This window comes from Gracilinanus agilis, chromosome 2 (assembly GCF_016433145.1).
Source record: "Gracilinanus agilis isolate LMUSP501 chromosome 2, AgileGrace, whole genome shotgun sequence".
NCBI lineage: Eukaryota > Metazoa > Chordata > Mammalia > Didelphimorphia > Didelphidae > Gracilinanus > Gracilinanus agilis.
The window spans coordinates 633,115,844-633,143,024 of record NC_058131.1 but is presented as its reverse complement, the minus strand read 5'-3'; the positions used below and the strand labels follow the sequence as shown (position 1 = coordinate 633,143,024).

Below are 27,181 nucleotides of genomic sequence, written 5' to 3'. Positions count from 1 at the left end.
CTCCAGCCACAGGAAGTGACAAAAGCACAGACCAGGAAAAATAGTTATGTTGGAAAACAGTTATTGTTCTAGTTTCACAAAAACACAGAATACAGAATAGGAGGGTGGTACAAAAAGAGATGGAAAAGTAGATTGGTACCAGTTTATGGAAGTCCTTAAATGCCAGTAAAAGGAGTTTGGATTTTAGTAGGTAAAATAGCATTATTTTTTAAAAAACAACTCCCTTTCTAAATTTGTCTAGAAATATTTTATTAGTTATATTTCTCTGGTCTAAAAGACTTTGATTTGCCTCATCTCCTCTCCTCCTCCTTCCCCTTCACATCAATAACTCTCCCATTCCCCCTGCCCAACACACACACACACACACACACACACACACACACACACACACACACAAAAGCAGATAAAAGGTTGAGAATCAAAGGCCTTTCTAATGAAATTAAGGATGGTAACCAAATAGCACAAAAAGTTATCTCTAATTTGGTTAAGTATTACAAGCCCTAGAAGCAGAAGCAACTGAGCTATTGGTTCACCTAAGGCCAATCAGCTCTTTCCCCAACCCCTCCATTCAGGCTATATCTGTATATTGATAACAAAGATTGATAAACAATCTTTGCAATCCTTAAGGACAAAGAAAAGAATCCAAGTAGTAACTACTCTGGAATGTTAATCCAAAACTGTATTTTAACATATTATAATATTATCTTGGGAAAGGACACGTATTAGGGCATGAGAGGTTTTGCTAACTAGAGTTTTTCTCCCTAGAATTGGCTTAGTTTTAGACTAATGTTAAATTAAATAAAATTGTTTCCAGAAAATTTGTGCCTAAAACATAAGGTTCACTATTAATAGCATTTTCTTTGACATTAAATAAGCGATAAAGTCACTGAAAAATTTTTGAAGTGAGACATTACATGTCCAGATCTATACATGAAAATATTAATTTGGCAGTGATGAGTAGGATGGATTGGTGGAAGCTGGAAAGACTACAATAGTCTAAGTAAATGGTAATGAAGACACTACCAGGATAGTGTCAGTTGGAATAAGGAAAAATGGCAGATATGAGAGATGGAAATGAGGACTTTTACCTAGAAAACCTCAAAGGTCCCTTCAGGCTTTTATATCTATGATCCTATGGTTTTTATAACATAGAATAGACTTGGTAAGACTTATAGCTAATTGTATATGAGAGGAGAGGGAAGACTAAAAACTAACTCCAAGATTTTGACTTAAGGGAGTGGGGGAAAAAAAAGGTAGAACCATTGAGAAAGGCAAAGAGGAGCAATTTCAGGATAAATGACATTGACAAGCTCAATTTGGATATATTAACTTTGAAGAATAAATCTAACATTCTCAAGAAAAATTTCTGTAGACAAATGAAAACAAAAATCTAGAGCACAAGAGAGAAGCCTAGGAACCATAATTAGACTAGAAGTTGTTGAAGTCACAGAAAAGAATAAGAGAGTATCATTGGAAAATGTCTTAAAAAACTAAGAGAATATCCACATAAAAGATCATATTGAAGATAAGGAGATACTATTGAACATATAAGAAATGGCTTCCAGAAGTAACCAAGTTGAAACCTAAGAAGAAAGAGAATCCAGTAGAAAGGAGTAATCAAAAGAGTCAATTAGGAGTAGCTAAGGAGCAGAGTAAGCTCCCAACCTGAAGTTGGGAGGACTTAGGTTCAAATCTGGCCTCACACACTTCCAAGCTATGTGACCCTAGGTAAGTCACTTAAACCCCAATTGCCTAGCCCTTGCACTCTTCTGTCTTAAAAATGATATTAAGATAGAAGGGAAGGGTTAAAAAAAAAAAGTCAATTACCCCAGAAGATGGAAAATTGGGGGAAAAAAATGACAATTTTATAACTAGCAGATGGCACAGTAGAAGCCTGACTAAAAGATGTGGAAGCATGAAAACTTTTATGTTTCATAATTAAAAGGAAAAGAAAGATGGAATTAAAAAAACCACACTTGAAGGCAGAAGGGAAGGAGTACTGGAAAAAGAAAAAAGTGACTATATGTCAAGTACCACAATTATAAATGAAGTTACAAACCTAAATCTGTAATAGCTACAAATAACTTGAATTTATGACTTGCTCCAATGACACTTTAACCCAGAAGCAGGCCTGGAGAAATCAGGTGGTGTTACCAAGGAATCAGGATTAACAGATCAGGAATGATGAAAGGCCTGAGGGAAAGGAGGGATTCTTGAGTAGTCACTAACAGAGCATTAAACTAGCCAAATATGAGATCAAAAGAAGGTACAAAGACAAATGAAGCTAGCTGGGGAAATAAGAATAAAATAAGAGGACCAAGTAGGAGGGCAGGCTTCAGGATCAGGAAGACCAGTGTTGTGAAGAGTCCTACTTCCCCAATCCACCAGTCATTTAAGACCCCAGGAAACTCTCTAAGGCTCTAAGTTGCAGTGCAGCTAGCTATCTGTGTGCACTGCTAGAGGGAGTTTTCTCACCAGAAGTTCCCTATACCAATAAAATTGAGGAATAAGACAAAAAAATTTTTAAAGAATAAGAATGAATTAATGGATCAGATGGATCAGATGTGCTGAAAAAGATAAAAAGTAAGTTAAATAAGAAGAAAATGAGAAGAGGTAGAAGGAAAGGAAGTTGTTTTAGAAAGTTGGATTTCACCCTTACCACTCTTCTCCTTAGAACCAATACATAGTATTGATTCCAAGACGGAAGGTTAAGGGTTTTTTAATTTAAAAAAGATTTTTTAGAAGAAGAAGAAAGTTGAATTTCAAATTTCTTTACTTTGAAACTGGTACAATTCTGAGAGCTACTGAAGTCTAAGGATAGACATTATGTAGTAGAAGTAGGGAAAAACCAGCCTGAGGAATTGGGAGGTCAAGAAGTCAGAGATTAAACCTAAAAATGATGGCAGGTGATAAAATGGCAAAGAAGACAACAAACCAGGTGCTCAAATTAGGAGAGTAACCTGGAAGTCAGTGAATGCTTAGAGCTGGAAATGACCAACAAGTGGTCATCCAGACATAGCAGCAATAAACATGGACTGCATAAACAGACTCTATGACATATAAACACTGCTTAAAAATTTGTAAATGACAGATTATATAAATATTTAATGCATTCAAAACAATGATTCACTTTTTAAGTAGAGAATTTCTATCCATTCACAAAAGTAAATACCAATACTTCACAATTCTCACATGTTCACATTTCATCATTCAATTTGTTGAACACCGTAATAATGACTTAAAACTTCATTTCTTGTCACTTTTATACTCTTAATTTGACAATTTCCACTGGTATCCAAGCAGGAAATTGTAATACTATAAGGAGTGTCAGAATTACATTTTATGGCAGTCTGCTTCTAAGATGTGGTACAAAGGAATGAATTCCTTTGTCAGTGAGAACTGACAGATTTGAAATATTCAGCCATATTTTTCTGCCTGAAAGCCATGAATGGAAAACTATAGGGAGAGTAAGTTAATAACAACTAAGCATTATTCGAGTTTAAAGTGATAGATGATATATAAAAGAGAAATTTAGGTCCTGAGATCATTTAAGTTCAATCTCTTTACTTCAGAAATAAGAAAAAAGAGACCTAGGAAGACCTGTCTTGTCTCAGATCCTACAACTAGTTACTGACAAATCTGGGGCTAGAACACAGGTCTCTGGCTTCCAGTCTACTGTGCTTCCCACCACATATCATGTAACTACTGCAGTTATTTATAGTTGTTTTTATATATAGTTATATATTAAGTCAAGCATCAAACTTGCCTGTCCTGTTCCAATTTCAAAAGAGTCATAATCTACATGCACAGATGACACAAAGGGACCAACTGGGAGTTTTCTCTTTGAAGGATCGGCCTCTGAAGCCAGAGGAGTTGTTTCTTTTGCTTTTTGAGCAGCTTCTTCTTGACCTCTTGTTGAGTTAGTTATCAAGGTTTTCTTGTCTGAAGCCTTTTTTTTCTGCTCCTATAAAAGAACCAATATCAGAATTTATGTCTAATAAAAACTTGAATTGTGGTTATCTATAAAGTTGAACATCTTTACTTCACTTTCTATAATTCAAACCTAAAGTTCCAGAATATGTCAAGAACTTCCCTATGAAATCAGGTAACAATAAAAATATTCATTAATGCAACATACATTCTGATAGACAAACATCAAAAAATTGTTTGCCCAACCGATATTACTTTGAAATTCTTCAATGAATATTATGAATAGAGGGAATTTATCACCCAGAAACATTTCTAGTCAATATGACATTCTACTGTGAAAAGGAATTCTTTATTCCTTTTTTTATTTTAATGAAATCAATCAAGACCTTGGACTTTTCCTTCCTTTGTTCTGATTTAATTAGTGACCTGGAGGTCCTTTTACCATAGAGATATGTAAAGATATACCAGTCCTGAGTGAAAGGAAGGAGAAATCAGAGAGAGACAGGAAAGGAGGTAGAAAAGGATATATAAAAGGCCAGCACAAGGACTGGGGGTGGGGTGTTTGCCTGATAAGCTGAGCTGAAGGCACTCTACTACTATTTAGGTGTGTGTGAAGAGAGTTTTTTTTTTCCTTTTCTTTTTCTTGGATCTTGTGTTGGTTTGTTGGATGAGTTACTGAAGCTGGGAAGAGGCTTGCATTGCTGGACTTCTGGTTGAAGACCACCAGGACTCCCAAATAGAAGCCAGGTAGTCAGTTGGACTTCTTCTGATGGCAATTATAGGGAAGCACGTTAGGCAACTTATTTCTCTACCTCCTTCCTATATTTCCCTCCTTTTACTATATTCCAATTAAACTAAATGGTTAAAAGCTGCTAACAGTTTTCTCTGGCTTGGAGAATAATATTTTAAATATTAATTTACAACCCTTTTATTAGTCAAAACTCCAATGTAACCCTTACATTACATAAAGATAGGAAACTTTACATCACTTCTCAGTTACTAAATTAGTTTCTTAATCACCAACATACCTTTATTAAGCAATTACTTTATATAAAGAATTCTATGCTAGACATAAGGGATACAAAGAAATGTAAAAGAATGAATTCTCTATGGTTAAGGAACTTAAAATCCAAGATTCAAAAGGCATGACTATAAAGAGACATGTTAAAAGTGCCTGCTAACTATATACAGAATGGCATTGTTCTTTATACAGGGAGTCCTTAATATGAATAATGCCTTATCAAGATCCTCTAAAAGTTTGGAAGCTTATGGAAATAAATTTCATAATATGAAAGTTGTGCCATGTATGCATAAAAAAATAAAAATACAAGATAAAATATGTCAAGGACAAAAGAGTGGGAGGGGTGGTAAGTACTACAGTAGTTCAAGTGACTAGGACAATTAGAAATAGCTTTTCCGTTAAGTCCAAACTAGTAAAAAAAATATAAGTTCTTTTCCTTAAGAAAACCAAAATATTTTGGTGGATTTATATAGATGTGAAGAGCCTTAAGAGAATGGTGCATATATTCTCTTTCTCCCATGATTATTTAAAACCTAATCTACTTTAAACTTAATTTTTTCCCATGTGTTAAGCTTATATATCCTAGTACCTAAAATATTTTACTAGTAACAGAAAAATTTCCCATAAAAAACAAATAATTAAAAAGTATGAATTTACCTGTTTAGTTGCCTTGTCTTTTACAAAGTTGGCTATTTTCTTCCTAGGACCAAGAGGTATTCCCATTTCCTTTAGGTCATCAACTGTACACATAAGCTTAAAAAAGAAGCAAAATGAAGCTGAAAAATTTCATAATTCTACATTAGCTAATTAAGTTGCTATAACATCTAAGAGATCATTGATATCCATTCAGCTAAAAACTCTAATATTTTTGTAAAATCACACACATAGACCAGCAGCTTAGATTCCATAATCTAAAATTTTATCTCATTCTTAAATTTCTTAATCTGATAAGAAATTATAAAACAAAAATTAAAAATTATTATTAGTACCAGAGACTCCATGTCTATCTTTTCCTTTTCAAAAGTGCTGATATATTCAGAAAGGCTAAGTTCTTCCAGGGTTTCCTGCAAAGTTAGGACTTCATTTTCAACATCAAGGTCACAAGATTCATCAAATGGTACCTTTGGATCATCTAATACCTTAAAAATAAAAATACAAATGGAAAAACATTTGCAAAATTTTCAGATTCTTCTTGGTCAATGGAAAAATCATGGCATGAGTGAGCTCTAAAACTTACTACATTTCTCAAAGGAGGTAATTCACTAAATTAAAACATGTCTAAAATCAGACAGCTCAAGTTCTGAAGCACACCAAGCTGCAGCTACAAATCCATATGCTAACATTCTTGAGCCATACCTGCTTTTCCAAAGGAGCTGTATGCTTCATGATACCATTAGCAGTAGTTAGAGTCACAGTTTTTGAAGTCAAGTCTTTTTGATTAGATAGTATATCAAATAATATCAAAGATCCTGAAGAAATGCAAAATACATTTTTCCATTTATAAAGTTAATAAGATTTTACATTTAATAATAAAGCATATGTAAATGTTTCTTAAGACTCATAAAGTGCTTTCTTTAGCATAATTCTGGGAGATAAAAAGTGCAAGTATTCCCATTGCTACTGTATTAAATCCCCGACTCCTTTTTTATAAACAAGAAAACTGAGGCCCTGAGGTGGAACTTAATTCAGCATTCTGGCCACTATACCAGTAGTTCTTAACTTGACCACAGTGATAGAACCGCAGTTTAAACAAAACTTTAGCAGAATGCTTACAGTAAGATCATCTAAAACATTTTTCAAGCTTATTATCAAACAACAGAAAATGTATTTAAAAAAAAGAAAAAACTTAGGGTGTTTCATGGTATCTCATAGTACAGTTTAAGAAACATGGCACTAAAATATGCTATTTCCCAGGAATGTGCTCAGTGCTGAACTAAATCTAACTGATCCAAGGTAAGTGGCATACTAAAGTGCCAGACCTGGACTCAGAGATCTGAGTTCAAAACCTGCCCCTGGCACTTAACCTGAGCAAGCCATTTAACTTTCATCTGCCCTAGTATCCTCATATGTAAAATAGGGATAATAATAGTATCTACCTCCCTGGGTCATTGTTAAATCCAATGAGATAATATTTGTAAAACTTTGCAAATTTTCAAATGCCATTTAAATGTTATACAAATGTCAGATATAAGTGTCTTCAGGGCCACTGAGTTACATAGAAGCTAGATAAAAATGAAAAAAGATAATGTATATCATAAAGATAAATGAATTTCAAGGTGAAAGAGTAAACAATTAAAAGGGAAATCCAGCACTTTAAAGTATAACAGTTAAGCTTTATGCTTATTAAACTTTGTAAACTATGGGGAATCAATCCAGAATTAGGTTAAATTTACATAATGAAATTTTACCCAAGCTATGTCCAGCAACAGAGACCCCTCCTTTAAAACCTGGATTCCGACTGATAAAAAGTGCATGTAGACGGTTTATTTCCATTCCCACTTTTTCCACAATAGTCTGACAGTAGGTAGGGCTATTATAAAACAGAATGTCGAGCAAGGTTTCATTGGTAAAGTGTCGTAGACGGCCAATACTCGGTAATGTTATTTTTTTAATGTTCCTTTGAAAAACAAAAATATAAATATATTTAGTCATCAATATCAAGTTCTTCATTAAACATTATTATAGACTTATCCATAAAAAGCAAATTTTGACTGACTACATACCTTGAGGAGAAGAGACATGGGGGGGGGAGGGGGGGAGGGGAGAAGATTCCAATTAGCAAACAGTAGGAAAGAGGGGAATTATTGATCTCACACATCTGGGAGATTCTTCTCAGGTAAGCATTTGTGTATATAGGCAATGCAAAAATTGGCCAGATTTAAACAACTGATGTTAGTCTGAGACTCCTAACAGAATAGGAAAAGACCTTAGGGATCATCTAGTCCTATGCCTTCATTTTACAGATGAAAAACAACCAACCAAAGTGTACTGACTTGCCAAAGATTACAAAGTTTATTGGTAACAAAGCTTCTTAGTTGCAGAACCAAGATTAGAATAAGCCACTCAATTTCTTTTCACTAATCTAGCCAGGCTTAGAGATGGGAGGTCCTAGGTTCAAATCTGGCCTCAGATACTTCCCAGCTGTGTGACCCTGGGCAAGTCATTTGACCCCCATTGCCTAGCCCTTACCACTCTTCTGCTTTGACTTCAAGACAGACGATAAGGGTTTTAAATTAAAAAAAAAAAAAGTTAGAGCTCCAAGGATCTTAGATATCTTATTCAAAGTTCCTATTTTTGCAGATGAGCAAAATGAGGTTCAGATAAGATATAATGACTTTCCCAAGTTGGAACTGAAAGCAATAGAAAAAAAAATGTGACCTAAAATCTTAGTGTAGTAGCTTAATAATAAATGTCTACCTTTCTAATTTTGAACTTAAAACTACATCATTCTAAATTTAGAAAATGAACTAATACAAACCTGTCAACACCGGTAGCATCACCATGTAAGGAACTATGCCAATGAACTGGAAGGAATTCCACCCTGCTTACTTTATGGTCATCTAAAGATTTCTTAAAATGTGTCTGCAGCAATTTGAGAGATACCATTCGGAAATCATCAACTTCAAAAAAGAAAAATGAAATATTTCAGTGAAAAAAAGTTCAACAACACTATTAAGTAAGGGAAAAAAATTAAGAATTTCTTCATTTTATAATCAAAGAATTCTATAAAATAAAACTTAAGTGACTATGAAAACATGAGTTTCACCAGTAATAAAGATTTTTAAAATCTAAATTTCATGAAAAATTAACAAATGTATTAAAAAATTTCTTTCAATTAAAACTATTTGCAAATAAGTAGTGCTCATGAATCATGACAGTCAAATAAACCTATGTAAAACAATGAAGTTACTTTTCTCCTCAACCAATCAAATTTGTTTTCCTTCTGTTGATATATTGTAAATAACCACCTACTGATTCCTGTATAGCTAAAAACTAAGAGTTTTAAGAGGCCCTTAATGGTTTATATATTTATTTTTAAACTACCATTTGAATGAAAAAAATGATAAACATACCACATTCAATAATGCTTCTAAAACGTAAATCACAAACAGGACCAATGCCATGTACCATAAATACTAAATGATCAACCTGAGGCATCTCACCTATAGAAAGAGAAAAATGTTAGATATGTGTGATCTAACTGATGGATAGTAAATATCTTGTCCAAAGTTCTTAAACTTTCATCTAGAAAAACCCTTAAATATTCTATTGCACCATACTCCACTAGACCTCAACAACCCTAGAGTGAAAAAAAAGTTACCTCTCCCCAGCACACAGCAGGAGGCCTGGAAACTAACAAAATCATCTAACTGTTGAGAGCTTTCCAATTCAAAATTCAATAATCACTTGACTACCACACCCAATTTTAAAATCCAATTTTGAGAAATAAAGTTATTGGCAACAAATCATTTATGTATACACAGTGAATAATATACATATGAAAAGTTATATATAAAAGATACAAATATGTATATGAAGTTATATATTAAAATATATATTGAAAGAAACCTAAAATGAAGCCAAACTAAGCAATTATAACGACTAACCTAGGACTTGTAGAGTGAAAGCTGTCAGACAGTTTTAGTTGGTTTTAATTGTTTTGTTATAAAAGGATGGCTCACTTTTTAGAAAAGAGGGGAGGGAGGGGCCCTGAAATGACTCAATTTTTTTAAGACATTAATATAGGAGAAAATTTTATGTACAACAGAAATCACCTTTAGAGTAAAAGAATGAGAAAAATCTTTCAAAACAAATGGCAATTTGGTGTAAGGAATAGAAGACAAAAGAAGACTCCAAGAATAAGTGCTAGAAGAGCTGGTATAAAAAAAAAAAAGTTGAAAAACAATTCCAAGGAAGACTTTATCAAAAAAAGCCATCACATTCCTATTCCAATTTAGTCTAAAAGGAGATGGCATTCTAAAGACTGACTGACTGTGGTAAAAACGTGAATCAATGTGAATGAGTGAACGAACATATCTTTATCAAGAAACAAGTCGGGTGAAAATAGCTCACATTTACATCATGATTTTAGGTTTGCAATACCTAAGAGTTAGTATAATTATCTTCATTTTATAGATGAGGAAACAAGATCAGAAAGGTTAAGTGACTTGCCAACGATCACATAAGTGGCAGAGCCAGGAGTCAAAAATTCAGTTCTTCTAATTCCAGGTTTTTCTCTGCTATAATAAACTGATGATGAAAGACTTGAATTGCTTAATCAAATCAATGTTCTTTCATCTCAATTCTCTCTCCTAGAGGTTTGCATACCATCAGGAATTTCATCATGATCATCAATTCCACGTTTTACAACTCTAGGTCTTGTCTGTCCATCTTGCGTGGTCCCCCATTCATCTGCATTCAAGGAAGGCTGAAACTGAACTATAACCTAAAACATACAACAAACATATTCTAAAAATACTTGTTAACATAAAATTAAGGAAATTCACTTCTTCTCTGAGTGAAAAATAAAATCTCAAACATTTGAGTAAAGTAAAACTATTGCTATATCTAAATACTTATATAATGTAAATGCTAGACCTTCTGATCCTAAGCATAGTATCATAAAATTTATCTACCATATTTAAATAACCATATTCAACAAGACAGTTGAGAGTATGCAAAAATATTGCTATTGCCTACAACATACTTCAATTTAAGTAAAATTTATTTGAAAATTCAGATTAAAAATAAATCAAAGAACATTTATTTTCATAAAAAAGAATGGTTTTACAAGGGAATCCACAATAAGAATCCTTTATGCATCCAGTGAATGTATGAAAAGGGTTATAATTATAAAATTAATGAGCACACCATTTTAGGAAGTCATTTTACACCAAATATGCCTATACTTATTGAGTTCTATCTTGTGACTTCCTAAGAAACAGTATCTTATAGTTAGTAAAAGAAGTTAGGAAAAGACCACAAATCAATGCTTTAAACAGCGTTAAATTCACAGGAAAAAATAAAAATAGCAAAAGGGTATATACATTTGCATATGTTAAAACTTTCTAACATTAAGGATGTCTAACAACAACAAAATATATGCAGTGATTAGCTTGTAGTTATTCCACTGCAAGTTACCAAAAACAGAGATTTCAAATGAGAATAACTTAAATTCTACTTGTTTCTGCAATTAATTTTAACTATGGTAAACAATACCGAACACAATATGAACATACATGTTATTTACCCACTCTTGAAATTAACACTATTAGAATATACTCAGAAAAATCATTTGAAACATACAAAATTATTTAATGGCTTTAAATATCTTTATTACCTTTGGGTTATGCATAACAATTGTTTCTCCACTGGGAAACTCAAGTCTACGATGCCACTGATTGGTGGTTATAGCTTTTTTGTATTCTGCCTAGGATAATAGGTAAAATAGTTTTAAGAACAAAATGACTAATACCATCAAATTACATGCCAGATTAAAAGTGCATTTGTATGAAAAGAATATATGAATACTGAATATTGGCAAATATAACACTACTTAAAGCAAGCCTGATGATACTTCGTTATAAGAGTATAAAAATATTAGAAAACTGATTTCCAATGGCTGATTCATTTGGCAAATCCACATAAATTGGATTTAAAGAGAGGATTCTTGCTCAAGCGATATCTAAATCACATAGAACTGATCTTTAAACGGTTGTTTGAAAAAGAAACATACTTCAGAAACTGTCTAGAATATGAAGTAAATATTGTTACTATCAATCAATAATTAAGTCAAGCCACCTCACCAACAAGACACTTAGTCTACAGTAACTTACAACACCTTCAACAATTGCCTGCAAAAAAAAGATTTTGATATAAGATCTAAGGGCTGATGGCTCATTCAATTTTGAATTGATTTAAAGTGCCAACTTAGAAATGTAGAAGCTAAGTGTATTTTTCAACTTTTAGGGTTTAATGTTTTAGCAATAAGCAAATGAAAAATCTCATAATTAGCTGAAAGCATAAAATCAGATTTATATATGAAATCAGCACAGAAAAAAATTGCAGAAGAGGACATTCTGGTCTTCTGTGTACTGAAATTTCTTTTATCTAAAAAAACAACACAAGAGTAGAACTCCCTATTTCTCCAAGAGATGGGGGAAGAGGTAGTAGTAGTAGTAGTAGTAGTAGTAGTAGTAGTAGTAATAATAATAATAATAATAATTTACACTTATATGGCTCCTTAGAGTTACAAAATACTTTCACCTTAGCCTCACGGCTTTCCACCTAAATAAATTCTGACTACCATCTTATGACAACCAAATTCCTAACAGTGAATCTGCTGATGGCCTCTCCAAAAAGAAATTCACCAGTAGGTGATGAATTCTTCTGCCATGGGAAAAAAAAAGATTGTATCTTTTTTTACTCCATTTTTCACTGTTCCAAAGTATGTTACTTTTTTTTTTAGAGATAAATAATTATTGATGAGATATAATGAGAAGCAGACAGTAGGTCTGATTCTTCTTCTCCAATCTTCATTGTTATCAATCAAGAGTTTTCTCTCGTCATAAAAATCTTATTTTTTTCCAAGTCAAACCAGGTATTTTTTATCTTCCTTATTCTTATGCCAATTCTCAGCACCCAACTTTGGATATTTATCTGATGCCAGCACAGCTCTGGCATCTATGTTTTCATATGCTACAATTTATTTTCAGAGAAGGCACAATGAATTATGCTTAAGTTTAAGTTTGATTATGCCATGTCCTAAACAGGACGCAATATTCACACACTGCTTTTTAAGATATTAAAAGAAGCAGAGTGAAACAAGCAGAATGAAGAGAATTTTTGTATGCAGTAACAACAATATTGTTCAGAGTAATCAAATAACTAAGCTACTCTGAGTAATATGATCATTTATATAAACTACTATGGATGTATGAAGGAAAATGCTATCCCCCACCACCAAAGAAAGAATTGATATACAGAAGTATATATTAGTTAGCCTTATCTATATCAAATGTTGGCCTTCTCCAATGTGGATTTGGGAGGTGGGGAAGGAGACAACTTGAAACTCAAAACATAGCCAAATAAATAACAAAGGTATTAAAAGAATACTGAGGTGATACTTAATAAAAAGAATATTTTTTAATAAGTCTTAAGTCTGCAAATTGGAAAAACTAGTTGGAAAAAATTTACATTTTCAGTTTGTGTTTGAGAATGTCATGAATGAGTACAAGGATAGTTTAGTTCAGCACATGGCTAAGAGTGATTAAGAAACAATCAAGTGACAGCTTTTTTTAAATCTATATTTTATATTAATTGCCACATTAGTCAATGCTAAGTTAGTTAATACTAAATACTACTCATCCTAAGTCTTTACATAAGCAACAGAATTTGATGCCACATTGTGGGAAGCCGTTCTATGTATTAAAGCCTTTGGAGAAATAGGATCAAATTTAGGGCCTGTTATCTGGATTCCCTACGTGACCAATCCAGGCTGAGGCAGTCTTTGTGTTTGGTCCTGGTCACCTGAGCCCCAAAAGGCTCTGGTACCAGCAGGTAGGTTAATCCAAAATCAACTTGATCCCTCCAAGAAGGCTATTAGGAGTCATTTAGAGAAACAGAGTCTGTAACAGATATTTTATCTAGATCCCATTACAAAATCATCAGCAAGTAAAACTGTGTGTATGATTTTCTGCACTGCATGTCAGGATGCAGACTGAATGGGCCATCTAAGATAAAAATCTGAGGCTCCTCTTTTGACTCAGTCTTTGATCCCCACCTTTTTTACAATTCTTATTGGAGAGCTTTGAAGTGGCAGACCAGCATCTACTGAGTTAATGATTCCTTTCCTAACAAATGTTAATCAGATAAGAGTGCATATTCAGATTAGAACTGACTCCTTTAGGATTTGACTGGTGAGCATCTCCCTGGGATATTTCCTCTCCTGGAATTATCCCCTCCTGAAATTGGGGTTTGGAATTTGACCATTTGTCTTTGCATCTGTATTCTTTAGACTTCAATGGATTATGTGTGATTTATTGCCCCTTACCAACTGTGACCTCTTTGAGAAGGATATATAATAAACTTCCATGCCCACAGAATTTGGGACAGCATGGGCTAACCACTAGTCTAGTTGTTCTCATTTTCTTTCTCCTGCTTCAACCATCCTATGACACCACGCCGCTCAGGACCCCAAAAAATCATATAGAGGCATGGCCCCCTATACCACATAAACAGTCAAAATGAGGATGGAGCAAAAGAAAATATCTCATTACCCTAAGTTCTTCCATTTGTACTGTACCTCTAAAAATATGCAAAAATCTCACTATAACAAGCTTCACGGAACTGACGTGGTACAGTGGAAATGGAACCAAAAGGATCTGGATTCAAATCCCAGTTCTTTTTTTTTTTTTTTGCCAGTGTACCCTTCAACAAGTCAATTAATTTCTCTGGACCTCAGTTTCTTCATCTGTAAAAGGGGACTAGATTCCATGACCCATAAGGTTCCTTCCAGATCTAAATCTATGACCCTATAAAGACAGTAACCTCCTTTATAGGTAAAACCACTAAGAGATCCATTAAGCAATTTAGTAACTAAACTTTAAAAAAGAATCCAAGAAAGAATGACCTCATATTAGACAGTTTTACATAAAATAGCATAAGAATAAGTTTCCACTAGGCACATGCCTATGTTTTTTTTTTAAGCAAATGGTAAAATATCAAAAAATTCATACCTCTAGTTTTTCACTGAATTCTTCGGTATAAGGAATATAACGACTATCTGTATCCCCCTTGTAAAACCATGTACAGCGTCTAACTTCAGTTTGTTCTTCTTCCCAATATACAGCTTTTCTCAGTCTGTCATAGAGGTAAACATCATAACGTCCTCCATCTGTGCTTAATACAACACTTTCAGGATCTGGCTGGACTAAATGTAAAATTTAAACTTTATTTAGACATTTAAATATGCACTCTTCTTCCTAATCTAAAAGTATATAGGATGGTGATCATGTTATGTTACTCTTTTTCCAAATAAAGTGCCAAACTCATCCATTCAGTTGAAAAAATAGTCTTAAAATTAATTTGTGAAACTTTTTTCTTTTTCCTCAGGAAGAAGAAGAAATAACTTCAGGGGCCACAGCCAGGAAGCAATAAACACCTATTATCATAAAACAATTCAAAAATGTTTATGGGATTTTTAAAAATAGAAGTGTCATAAAAAGGAAGCCAGGGTGATAAAATGGAAACAGAGAACAGGCCTCAAGGCAAGATGACCAGGTCTCAAGTCACACCAACGATTGGGAAGGAACAAAGACACGTAAGTTGTAAAGCAAGTAGTGATCTGTTTCGATACAGTAATTTTCCTCACTGGCAATTCCCTATACCAACTAACTTATAAGTCCAGTTGTTTTTTTTTAAAACATATTGAGAATATGTTAAGTAACAAATCAAACTTAGTAATTGCACATATCAACTTTTCAAAAGTATAAAGAGGGGCAGCTAGGAAGCACAATAGATAGAATATCAGGCCTGGAAGAGCTGGGTTCAAATCTGACTGTGGTCACTTCCTAGTTGTATATAGATGACAGACAAGTCACTTAACCCCAATTGCCCAAGCCCTTACTATCTTGGAATTACTTTCTGTCTTAGAATCGAGACTTAGTATTAATTCCAAGGCAGAAAGTATGGGTTTTAAGGGGGGGGCGGGGGGGGAAGGAAATTCCTTATACATAATAAACACTCAGTTAATAACTCATAAGAATTATATAAAAAACTGTCAAAAAAATTTCTAGGTCCAAGGCAATTGCTATATTTTATTTGACTGTTTTTGTCATAAAACTAAATTAATATTCAAAAGGAAATCCTGCTTTGTAAATATCAAATTCTGAAGCCAAATGCTTCTTTGCTACCCTAAGAACAGGATAACAAAAATGGATAAATGGATTACATAAGGACTTTAAGTGAGATCATTCAACTCAAACATATACCATTTCCCATACTGGATAAAATATAATACTTACGACCTTTAAAAAATAGAGGAATGGGAAACAAGTCTAAGAGAACTAAATAATTTGACACACAAAAAGTCAATTGAAAAGTAGGAAATAAGGCCTTTCAACTCCCAGGTCCTACTTCATATTTTTTCTAAAATGAGATGCTTGTACACAGTAATATCAGTATTGTATGAAGAAGTGAAAACTTGGCTACTCTCAGCAATGCAATGATCTGAGACAATTCTGAAAGACTTATGAAGGGGAACACTATCCACCTCCAGAGAAAGAACTGTTGGAGTCAGATGGATGCAGATCAAAGCATACTATCTTTCACATCACTGTGGTTATAGTTTTAGCTTGGGGTTTTGGTTATGTCTGAGGGTGCTCTTACAACAATGACTAATATCTAAATGTGTTTCACATAGTAACAAAAATAAAAGAATTTTAAGAGAGAAAAAATAAAATAAAATCAGGTGCCTCTCTTCCACTCTCCCCCACCCCAAAAAAATTATACTCACCTGAATTATAGACTTCTTCAAGATGTATAGAATCAAACATACTAAAAGGCATCCATATTTGTTTGTATTCTACTTCCTTGCAATAAAACCAATGGGGCTGTACTGATTCATATGGATTTTGAAGGAAGAGAGGAGGCGGTGCTTGTATCATCGGGGCTGCGGGTCTAGTCATTAGCTGCTGCTGGGCTGGTGATGACAAGACTGTCTGTGCTGCCGGAGGAAACTGAAAAGAAAAAGTTTCATGTCTCCTCCATGTTTGAAAGCATGGCTCAGTGGGCACAGCCTGAACGTGTAGGTAGCAGGGCCCACCTTTGATACTTACTAGCTGTGTAACCTCTCTGCGGCTCAGATTCCTCCTCTGTAAAATAGTGGTAATAGTATCTCTAGTATTTCCCTCAGAGGATTCTTTTGAGACTTAAATGTAAAAAGGGCTTTGTAATCTTTAAATTTTTAAACAAATTTCTGTTATCATGTAAATAATAATTACACATGCTCTTCAGGCCTAAAAACAGTCCTGTAGACTTCTGGTTTTATAAACTAGCCCTATAATCAAAGAAACATGTTTCTTTCTAAAATGTTTTTGAGTTAGAAGCATTATCTAAGACAAAACTATGACAAAGGATAAATTCAGTTACTTTGTAAAAGCATGAAAGGCAGTTTCCTCAGGATGTTTGTTTGCTGACATAATATATGGGAAATATGGGGGCAGCTGGGTAGCACAGTGGATTGAGAGCCAGGCCTAGAGATGGGAGGTCCTAGGTTCAAATCTGGCCTCAGACACTTCCCAGCTGTGTGACCCTGGGCAAGTCACTTGACCCCCATTGCCTACCCTTACCAATCTTCTGCCTTGGAGCCAATACACAGTACTGATTCCAAGACAGAAGGTAAGGGTTTAAAATATATATATGAAATATGAACTTAGGGAAGCCGTTACTTACTTTAAAATGAAAACAAGGCATGATTACAAACTAAATTTGATGCTAATCATCACACCATTGATTTGTGCTTCAGTGGGTCAGATATTTTATTCTTTTTCTTTTTAGCTCCAGGTAAATTCTTTTCTGGAATCAGTTAACAATTTATAAAGTTAAAAAAAAAGATTTTTATAAAAGGTACACAAATGTTTTCCAACAATATGACAGAGTATTTCTGTATTTTAGATTTCTATTAAAACTACATATAAATTTTGATAACTAAGGTCTTAAAAATTAAAACTGGACTTGATTATATCCCAAAATATTTGCTCCTAGAAACATTTCTCATTTTATAAAGTTATTCATACTTTGTATTGCATTACAACTTCTTGACATGCAAGTTACTCAGTTTAATCAGTTACTTCCTTGGGGAGTAATTTTTTTTTTTAAATATAAACCCTTATCTTTTGGGTATTTGTTCTAAAGCAGAAGAGTGGTAAGGGCTAGGCAATGGGGGTTAAGTGACTTGCCCAGGGTCACACAGCTAGGAAGTGTTCTGAGTCCAAATTTGAACCCAGGACCTCCCATCTCTGGGCCTGACTCTCAATCTACTGAGCCACCCAGCTGCCACATAGGAGTAAGCAATTTAAAATAGTAAAAATAAATAAATCTGTCTTACTTTAAAAGTGCTTTTGCTACAAAGCATCTAGGTGTCACATTTTCTTTAAAAATAATTAGCTTTCATATTCCTGCTTTTAAAAAGCACAAGATGTCTGAAACACCAAAAAGAACAGTGAAAATTAGAAATAATAATTGAATTTAAGAGCATTTCTATACCGGTGGCATTGATCCAGGAGGATTTTGATACATCTGAAGAGGTGGTCCAGAAGATGGATGGGCAGGATGGTTTGGATTCTGGCATTGCTGCAGCTGTGGTGGGGCAATATAAGGGTTGGCTCTACTGCTGGTAGGGTTCTGACGATAAGGATTATATCCTTGTTGCAATGTTCCATGAGGACCTGCAAAGTTTGGGGGTGGGAGACTACTATGTGAAGAAGACTGGTAAGCATGGATTGCCATCTGTGATGGAGGTGCAACACTATAAACGGACTGAGTCTTTGAAACATGTGATGAAAATGTATTTGGACCATCTGGAGATCCAGTTGTAAGGGGAAGGGATGTTGGCGGCTTAGACAATGTTGGTACTCCCACAGGTGCTGCTGCAGTTGTTAATGGCATTTGTCCAATATTCCCAAAAGGATCACTGTTGCTGGATACCTGAGAGAAATAACTAAATGTCTGTGGTAAAGTATTATGACCAGAAGTCTGACCAAGGAAGCTATCTTCTTCACCAACATCTGTAGAATCTTCTGAAATAAAGCATAACGTAGAAACATGATTGAGATTACATTTATCACAACTTATGAAAAAAAGCATATGCCATTCTTTAAGAGTAATACCATAAAATAATTCTAATAATGTATCCACTCAATTAATCAATGAACTCCAAATTACTTTAATAAAAGAAAATCAAAATGTTATTCCACTACTCAACTAAATGTGACTATTGTGGTGACACAAAATTCAAATAAATGTATTATTCTTTCTTGACAAGATCAGAGATAACATTGTATTATATGGTACTATGTTGCTTTATACTTATAAAGCAATTATTATACAAATGAAAATTCTGCTTGACATTCACACCAAATGAACTAACTCCTAAAATCATCTAGTGCCACAAACTGATAATAATTAAAGAACAAACCAACCAACAATGTTAGTTATTAATAACTAAAGCACACAGAAACTTCAAGCTTTGAGCTATCCTTCCATTCCTTGCCAAATTGAACAGTCTTATGGGAAACATTATCACCAATCCTATGAGAAATAGGTTCAAAATATAAATCCTATACTTTTCAATCTTAATTTACAGTGAGTTGTAAGATCATGATTTTAGGGACAGCTATGCAGCATAGTGGATAAAGATCTTAAGTCAGAAGGATCTGGGTTCAAATCTTGACTCAGACACTACCTACAACATAAGTATGACCTTTAGCAAGTCATTTAGCCTCAATTGCCTCATCATTACCAATCTTTTGCCTTGGTATCAATTCTAAGACAAAAGGTAAGGGTTTTTTAAAAAAGATCATTGATTTTGATGTTTTATAACATCATTATTATGTGAGTTCATCCTATTGTGCTGATCCCTACTCTCATACCACCCCAAAATCCTTTGCCAGGGCCCACAAAATGTTCATGGGGCTCTAAGTATTTATCAGATTTTCTGACTAGTTTTCATTGTCTTGTATTTTTATTCATGCCCCTAAATCCCTCAACATTCCAAAGATTCACAATTGTTTCCTCTATATCAAATACATAATTTCCTGGTCAGGGCCCCTCTGTATGATAGTCTTACATCATTTTTTAAATTTTGGTTTCTATTATTAAGGTGAAAAACATCAACAAGTATAAACACTTCCATATACAAAGGATAAACAGAAAGAGAACTGTATATGAAACCATGAATCTAAATTATATATTTTAAGCATACATTAAATTTACCATAATAGTACCAAACTGTCCTGCTCTTTTTTTTTTGTCTTCTTTGTCCTTGTGCTATGTGTAAATTTAAAAATTTTTTATTTTAACAATCTGTCTCTCCAACTATATACTCCCTAATTGGGTAAATAAAAAAATGTTTAAATAAAATAAAACCAAGTCATATATAGATGCATAGCCCAGCAACATAAATTCTCATAATGGCCATGTCTTCTGTTTCTCAATCTTTGGATTTTTTAAAAAATATTTTTTGTTGACTTATTGTGTGATTTTTTGACTTAACCTTTCCATTCAGTTTTTCAGTGAAGTTTTCCAGCGTTTGTTCTAACGTGTTAGTAATTCCTGTTCTTACCTCCCTAGCTTTCCATTCTGTCTCAATTGTTTCATTTCTTTCAGGTACTCCTCCAGTCCCTGTGGCCAAGACATTTTTTTCCCCTGAGGTTTAACCCAAACTTGTAAAGTAGTCATTACACTCCTGTGTTTTAGCACCTAGGCATCTCTCAATTAAAAACATTTTCTCATGATATTTGGAGTTTTTAATTGATTTACTCATTTTTAAGGCTTCAAGGTCAAGGATGAAAAGCTTGAGTTTGGGCCATACCCCACAAATGAATGGAATGGGCAAGTCCTACTGGGTTCTGAGAATGGTGGCCCAGACTAGGCCCCTCCTTCAAGTGACTCTGGACCTGCTCCATTACTAGGCTGTGTACACTCTCTCACCACAGGGCTCCAGGATTTTCACCTCCTCTAGATTCTGCCTAAGGTTCTTCCCCGACAATTACTAGACCCAGACAATTACTAGACTAATCTTGTGCTGGGTTCTAGCCACAGCCTTTGTTACTGGTTTAGCTAGATTTTGCTATTTAGCTAGATTCCACTGTGTTTGGGCCAAGGCCACAAAATCTTGCTAGACAAAGCCCTGAATTCTCTGGGCTAAGAGTGTCAGGCTGGATTCACCAGGAACTCTCCAAGGTTATACTCTCTTAGGTTGGATTCCCCATGGATATTAGGGAAAGTTCAGGCGCTGAGGCCGCTGGGGCCTAGGGTGCAGAGAACCTGCATCCTGAGATTGCCTGCACTGTATGTTCCATCTAGCTTGATCCAGGGTCTTAGTAGGACTGAATTTTCCTTTACAGATTCCTGGACTTAGTGAGAGAGTCTATAGGTGAGCCTTCTTATTTCTTTTGAGAGTGGTACATTTCTAAACCCACAAGTTTGGTATGGAATTTGTAGTACTACTCTATTCTACTTTCACCTCTACTATCTTTGCAGTATTATCAGTCAACAAGCATTTGTTCAGTACTTACTATGTGCCAGGTGCTATGTTAAACACCAGGGAAAACAGCCAAAGGGGGGGGGGGGGCGGCACAAAAACAGTCCCTGTGCCCTGAAGGAACTCACACTCCAATGAGAGAGACGACATATAAGTAGGTACATATAAGATATGTAAAGTAGATAATCACAGAATGGAAGATACTGGAAGCTAAGAAATATTCTCTTAAGTCATTTTACTCTCTAATCCAAACCTGTCCCCATTTGTATATTAATGTTTAATTCCCTTCCTATACTGCTCCTTGGTTGAAAATTTTCTTTCAATAAATTCATCAATTAATAGCAACTACAAATTAACTATTATCACACAAATAATGAGACATATTTTGCGATTACGTGTAAAATATTTATAAGTTTACTCTCTTCTAACTCAACTCTTTAACCTATTAGACAATATATAATCTCCATGACCCAAAAAAATCTATAAATTCACCAAAAACAGTCAACTCAACAAATATTTATATAACTATTATGTGCAAGATGCTAAGGATACAAAGATTAACATCAACATGCTGCCTCCCCACCTTAGAGTCTAAGGAAAATACAAAGTATAAAGTAATAAGGACAAAGAAGAAGTTTAAAATGTCATAAGAAGTCAGAGGAAATAAATACTTTCATATGGAAGGATCAGGAACAGCTTCATGGAGAAAGTGGATCTGAAGTTGCACCGTAAAAGAACAGAATGATTTCAATAGGCAGAGATGTAAAAGTAGCACGTCCCTTTATAAGAGAAAAGCTGAGGTTTCAAACGTGAGGCCCACAACACTTCTGAGAGAGGCTCCAAAGCTGATTAAAATACTAAATGGGAAATAATAATATCAAATTATAAACTGTCAATATGTGGCCCAAAGGGTTCTTTTTATGCAAATTCGTGCTCCTCATTTCTATTTGAGTTTAATAACCCTGCTGTAGAGTACATGAAGAGTAACCAAGTTAAATAAGGCTGGAAATGTAGGTTAGAGCTAGGCTAAAAATGGTCTTAAATAACAGGATGAGGAATTTGTATTTTATCCAATGGGCCAAATAGAAGATTTTTCAAAAAGGAAGTGACAGGGGCAGCTGGGTAGCTCAGTGGATTGAGAGCCAGGCCTAGAGACAAGAGGTCCTAGGTTCAAATCCGGCCTCAGACACTTCCCAGTTGTGTGACCCTGGGCAAGTCACTTGACCCCCATTGCCTACCCTTACCAATCTTCCAACTATAAGTCAATACACAGAAGTTAAGGGTTTAAAATTTAAAAAAAAAAAAAAAAAAAGGAAGTGACATGGTCAAATTGTATACTGAAAAAAGGAAAATCAAGATTATTCTAGCAGCTATGTAAAAGGTAAAAGATGACATTAAAAAATGGTAATTAAAAAACAGTCCAGCCAACAGGTAATGAGAATCTAAGGTGGCAAAAGTGTGAGTAGAGAGCCTATCATGGATGAAAAGAACTTCCCTACTTATTGAATGTGGGGGATTAGGGAAAGAGAGAAATGTCAAAGGTTACTAGTTTTAAATTTTGGTCAAGAGTCAACTAGCATTTATTAAATGCCAACTATGTAGCTGGCACTGTACTAAGCACTATAGATACAAATAGGTAAAAACCAGTTCTTGCTCTCAAGGAGCTTACCACCTAATAAGAAAGACAATATGACACAAACAACTTTATATTAATAAGATATATAAAGATGGGTGATTTCATCAACAAAGATAAGGAAATGTGAGGAAAGCCGCCTTATTTTAAGAGGAGGGATAAGTTTCATTTAAGATATATTGAACTTGAGAGGGTAGAGAGAGGTGGCTCAGTGGAATGAGAGCCAGACCTACAGAGGAGAGGTACTAGATTCAATTCTGACCTCGGACACTTCCTAGCTGTGTGACCCTGGTCAAGTCAATTGCCTAGCCCTTACCACCATATACAGTATTGATTCTAAGGCAGAAGATAAAGAGTATGTTTTTTAAGACATGTTGAAGTGGAAGTGGAAGAAATGTCTAGAAATAACATAGAAATGCAGGACTAGAGAAAGAGGGTAGGAGGAGGTAAGGAGAAACAGATGGTTTGGAACTGGCCAAGTCTAAAGTGTTATCTGCATAGAGATGATTATTAGAGTGAATGAAAGTTTCCAAGACAGACTATGAGAGAAAGAGAATCCTCAAAGAAAAACAAGCTGAACAGTGACTATCCAAATTTAAGAAGAGTAAGGAGTGAGACAGAAGTAACATTAAAGCAGGCAGCCTGCGAGAGCCATGTCCAGGCAAAAAGGAGCAGAGAGAAGACTAATTTCTCAGAAAGCAGTCAACAATGTTAAATGGCTAGAGAATAGTGAAGAAATCTCAGGACCAAGAAAAGACCACAGGTTTTGGCAAGTATGAAGTCATCATCTTAGAGAATGTAGTTTAAATACAGTTATAGAAGTCAGATTGCAAGAAACTACCATGTGAGTGGGTGGTGAGGCAGTGAAGGCAATCTTAACCATAAATAGTTACTTTTATTCCCAAAGGGTAAAATATTTCAACTATAAACAAAGAATTTAAATGCTAAAATTAGTTTTCCAGATAGAAGCAGATTAAAATATTTAGACACAACAGATACAAAAGTATCCCACATTCTTTAACAGGAAAGCAACATAGATTTGGTCAATGCAACTCCAAAAAGAACTTAGGCCTTCCATAGTCGATCAGTGTCCAAGATCCAGTACCTTTGACACCAGCTCTCCAAAAAGCTTCACAACTCAGCCTCCGCCTCCTTAACATTGAAATCCTTAGTCCTAGGTAAGCTATGTCACTGGATCTGTGGCAAGTTCTCCACCTAAATGGTTCATAGTTGATGATTCCTCATAGCTCCTCCTTGCCTTCAGAACAAGCATTCTCTCCTTTCCCCATAATTACTCTCTAATTCCCTCTATGATTCCACTTTCCCCTCTTGCTGGGAAGAGAAGAGGGTCAGGAGACAAGGGAAAAGGAAGGATGGTGACTGTCTCTCAATCGATCTCTCCACACCTCACTGGAACCCTTTAGCAGGAATGGGTGACCCATCCCTCCTGCAATCACACTAGAGATGAAGGTTTTCCTATCCTTTTAACGAACAACCCTCGACCAGGAGTTCCCCCTTAGGATCCCTACTTTGGGATAGTCATTCCCAGCACGGGGTTATCCAACGGCTTCATCCTTTTTCCTCGGTGGCCAAACCTCTCCCAGCCTCCTCTAGACAGGGCAGTGGACAAGCAAGTAAAGAATACCCTATCCCTCTCACAACGCGCCCCCCACCTTCTCTATGGATGCTAGTATCTCTGCCAGAAGCAGGTTGGGGTGGAAGGAGTGCTCATCCTTCTTACAGCACCCACCTCCCGCCTCCCCGCTTCTTGGGTGCAAATTATCTCCGTCAGCCTCCTCTGGATGGGGGAAGGGGCGAGGATGGGAAGTGGGAGAAATGACCCATCCCTCTTACAGTGTTTCCCTCCCCACCTCCCCCGCTTATAAGCGCTTTTGCCTATGTTAATCTCCAGTGGACAGGGCAAAGGGCATGCTTCATGCCTCTTACTGCGCCTCCTCCCCGCCACCCAAACGGTGTCTTGGATGCCTATCCATTTAATCTGGCTGCCCACCACCCTTGGGTGCCCATCACCCATTACCCATCACCCCGCCCCCCCAACCCTCCCTCTTACCTCCCGAGAGAAGCAGAGAGGCCGGGGAGGCGGGGGCCTGGCTGACGGGGATGAAGGGGACATTGAAGTTGAACTCGGAAGCCGTAGAGAAGAGTAAGTTGGTGCCGGCGGAAGGCCCGCTGCCACCGTTGGATTTCTTCTCAGCCATGGCTCCGGCCCGCCTCCCAGTTACACGTCTCAGGCCAGCCGGCGCCGCACCACCGGCCGGAAATGGGTAAGACGAGAGGCCGGGCCGCTTCCGCATTTGCGTGTTGAAATTTACAGGGAACAGCTGACCAACCCCCGTCCCCGCCCCCGGCTCCCTTACATCTGCCCACCCCGCTCCTCGCCAGGAGTCAAAATGGTTGCCACGGCCTCATTCGATCGCGAGACTGGAAGAGAACTGGAGCTCCGGGAGTCGAGGGGAGATGGGTGAGAGGCTTAAAGCGAACTCTAAGCAAAGAAAACATTATAGGCTGCGCAAAATTACGTGAAGAAAAAGGAAAGAGAAGCATTTCCCACGTTTCAAACGGCAAGGGCAGTGCCGGAAACTACTTCGTAGGCGTGTCCCCAAGTGCGAGGGGCAGAGGGGTGGTGGAGTTGGTGACCCTCTAAAGGACGTCACTCCTGACGTAATACCCTAAGCCCCGCCCTTTTTGACAGAACCTGAAAGCCCCGGAGTACGGAGCTGCCAGAAGGTGACGCTGTGCTGCCGGAGAGGTTTGGTGTTCCTCCCTTTGCAAAGAGGCCGGAACAGTCCAAGTAGCACTTTTTATAGTACTAAAGAGCTGGAACTGAGGTCAGTGGCTATTCCTTGGAGGTTTGGCCAAACAAATTGTGTTGCGTGAATGACCCCTTCAGAAGCAACAACGGGGAAAATAGGGGGCGTCGGAAGACTTATATGTACTGGAGGAAGCAGAACCAGGAAATCGATGTGTCTGTCCTGGGACCCCGAGGCCAAAAAGACGAGGGGAGCAGAGCTCTTTATAATTCTAATACCAGGTTCCTCGAGGCTCCTCGGAAGAACTAAGAAAATGCACCTTTTTTTTTTTCATTTGAGAACTGCCTTTTCACTGACCACCCTTCTATTCTGGAATGCCCTCCTCTAAAAGCCACCTTACTGCCCCCTATGTAGGCTTTTTTTTTTTAAATTTTGCATAGTTTCCTTTAATGCAGTGATTCCCAAAGTGGGCGCCACCGCCCCCTGGTGGGTGCTGCAGGGATCTAGGGGAAGCTGTGATGGCCACAGGTGCATTTGGGATTTCGAATGTTTTAACTTTTTTTGTATTACATTCTATTCTGAGTTCAATAAATAGTTTCATAATTTCTAATTTACACCTTTCTTTACTATATTTTAAGAAAAGGGTAGAAACATTAATACATATATCTTTCCTATTAATTGCTGTTAAAATTTTTAAAAAATTAATTTCCAGGGGGCTAAGTAATATTTTTTCTGGAAAAGGGGTGGTAGGCCAAAAAAGTTTGGGAGCCACTGCTTTAATATAATGTGAACTTCTTGGGAACAGGGACCCTGTTTTCCCTTTCCTTGCATTCCCCAGACTTTAGGAAATGTTATTTGACTAAGGTGGAGGACTTTGAATGTGGAATGTTGGGTATGCTGATAGAGAGTATATTTTGTTTTGTTTTGCTGGACTTTTTTTTTCTTTTTAAATTTTTGTTTTACAAGAAGACTAGATGAGTAGAGGAACATATTCAGAAATGGACATGATAAGTTCGACTATGTGGCTCTCAGTGGATGGAGAGCCAGGCTTGGAGTCAGAGGTCCTGGATTCAAATAAGACCTCAGATACTTCCTAGCTGTGTGACCCTGGGCAAGTCACTTAACCCCAATTGCCTAGCCCTTACCTCTCCTCTATCTTGGATATATTGATACTTAGCATTGATTGATTCTAAGATAGAAGGTAAGAATTTTGTAGTTTTTTAATGAATCTAATATAAAAACTAAAGGGAAATAAAGAAAAGGAGGGAAGGAAGGAACCAGTTCTAACTAAATAAAATCAAACTTAAAAAATTCTAACTGTGGCAAACCAAAGGCTTTGAGAGCTTAGCACAATAGAGTCACCTCCAGTTTCTTAAAATCAGACAAAGTAAAAAGAGGTAGTAGAGATGACTCAAAAGAGAAGAAAATCCAGAAATTACTATTTAATTTTTAAATTATTAGTAGAGAGAATTTCCTTATCCCTGGAGTACTCTATAACAATGAAATCACCTGTCCAGTCTCTGTCTCTATCCTTGCCTTTTAGATATAGCCACATATTCATT

General features: G+C 36.0%; 1 protein-coding gene across 1 annotated transcript in view; it reads right to left on the bottom strand.

Moving 5' to 3' along the window:
* LOC123236301 (SEC23 interacting protein) overlaps nt 1-25,067 on the bottom strand; it is a 35,810-nt gene extending 10,743 nt beyond the window's left edge. The window contains exons 1-13 of the mRNA XM_044662608.1: nt 24,920-25,067; nt 18,218-18,750; nt 16,467-16,689; nt 14,689-14,882; nt 11,292-11,381; nt 10,280-10,397; nt 9,025-9,114; nt 8,430-8,571; nt 7,360-7,568; nt 6,308-6,420; nt 5,941-6,090; nt 5,609-5,704; nt 3,767-3,958 (exon numbers count right to left, since the gene is read on the bottom strand). Coding sequence (XP_044518543.1) covers nt 3,767-3,958; nt 5,609-5,704; nt 5,941-6,090; nt 6,308-6,420; nt 7,360-7,568; nt 8,430-8,571; nt 9,025-9,114; nt 10,280-10,397; nt 11,292-11,381; nt 14,689-14,882; nt 16,467-16,689; nt 18,218-18,750; nt 24,920-25,067 — 2,298 coding nt within the window. The remainder of the gene's footprint in view (nt 1-3,766; nt 3,959-5,608; nt 5,705-5,940; nt 6,091-6,307; nt 6,421-7,359; nt 7,569-8,429; nt 8,572-9,024; nt 9,115-10,279; nt 10,398-11,291; nt 11,382-14,688; nt 14,883-16,466; nt 16,690-18,217; nt 18,751-24,919) is intronic.
* Between the last annotated feature and the right edge of the window lie 2,114 nt (nt 25,068-27,181).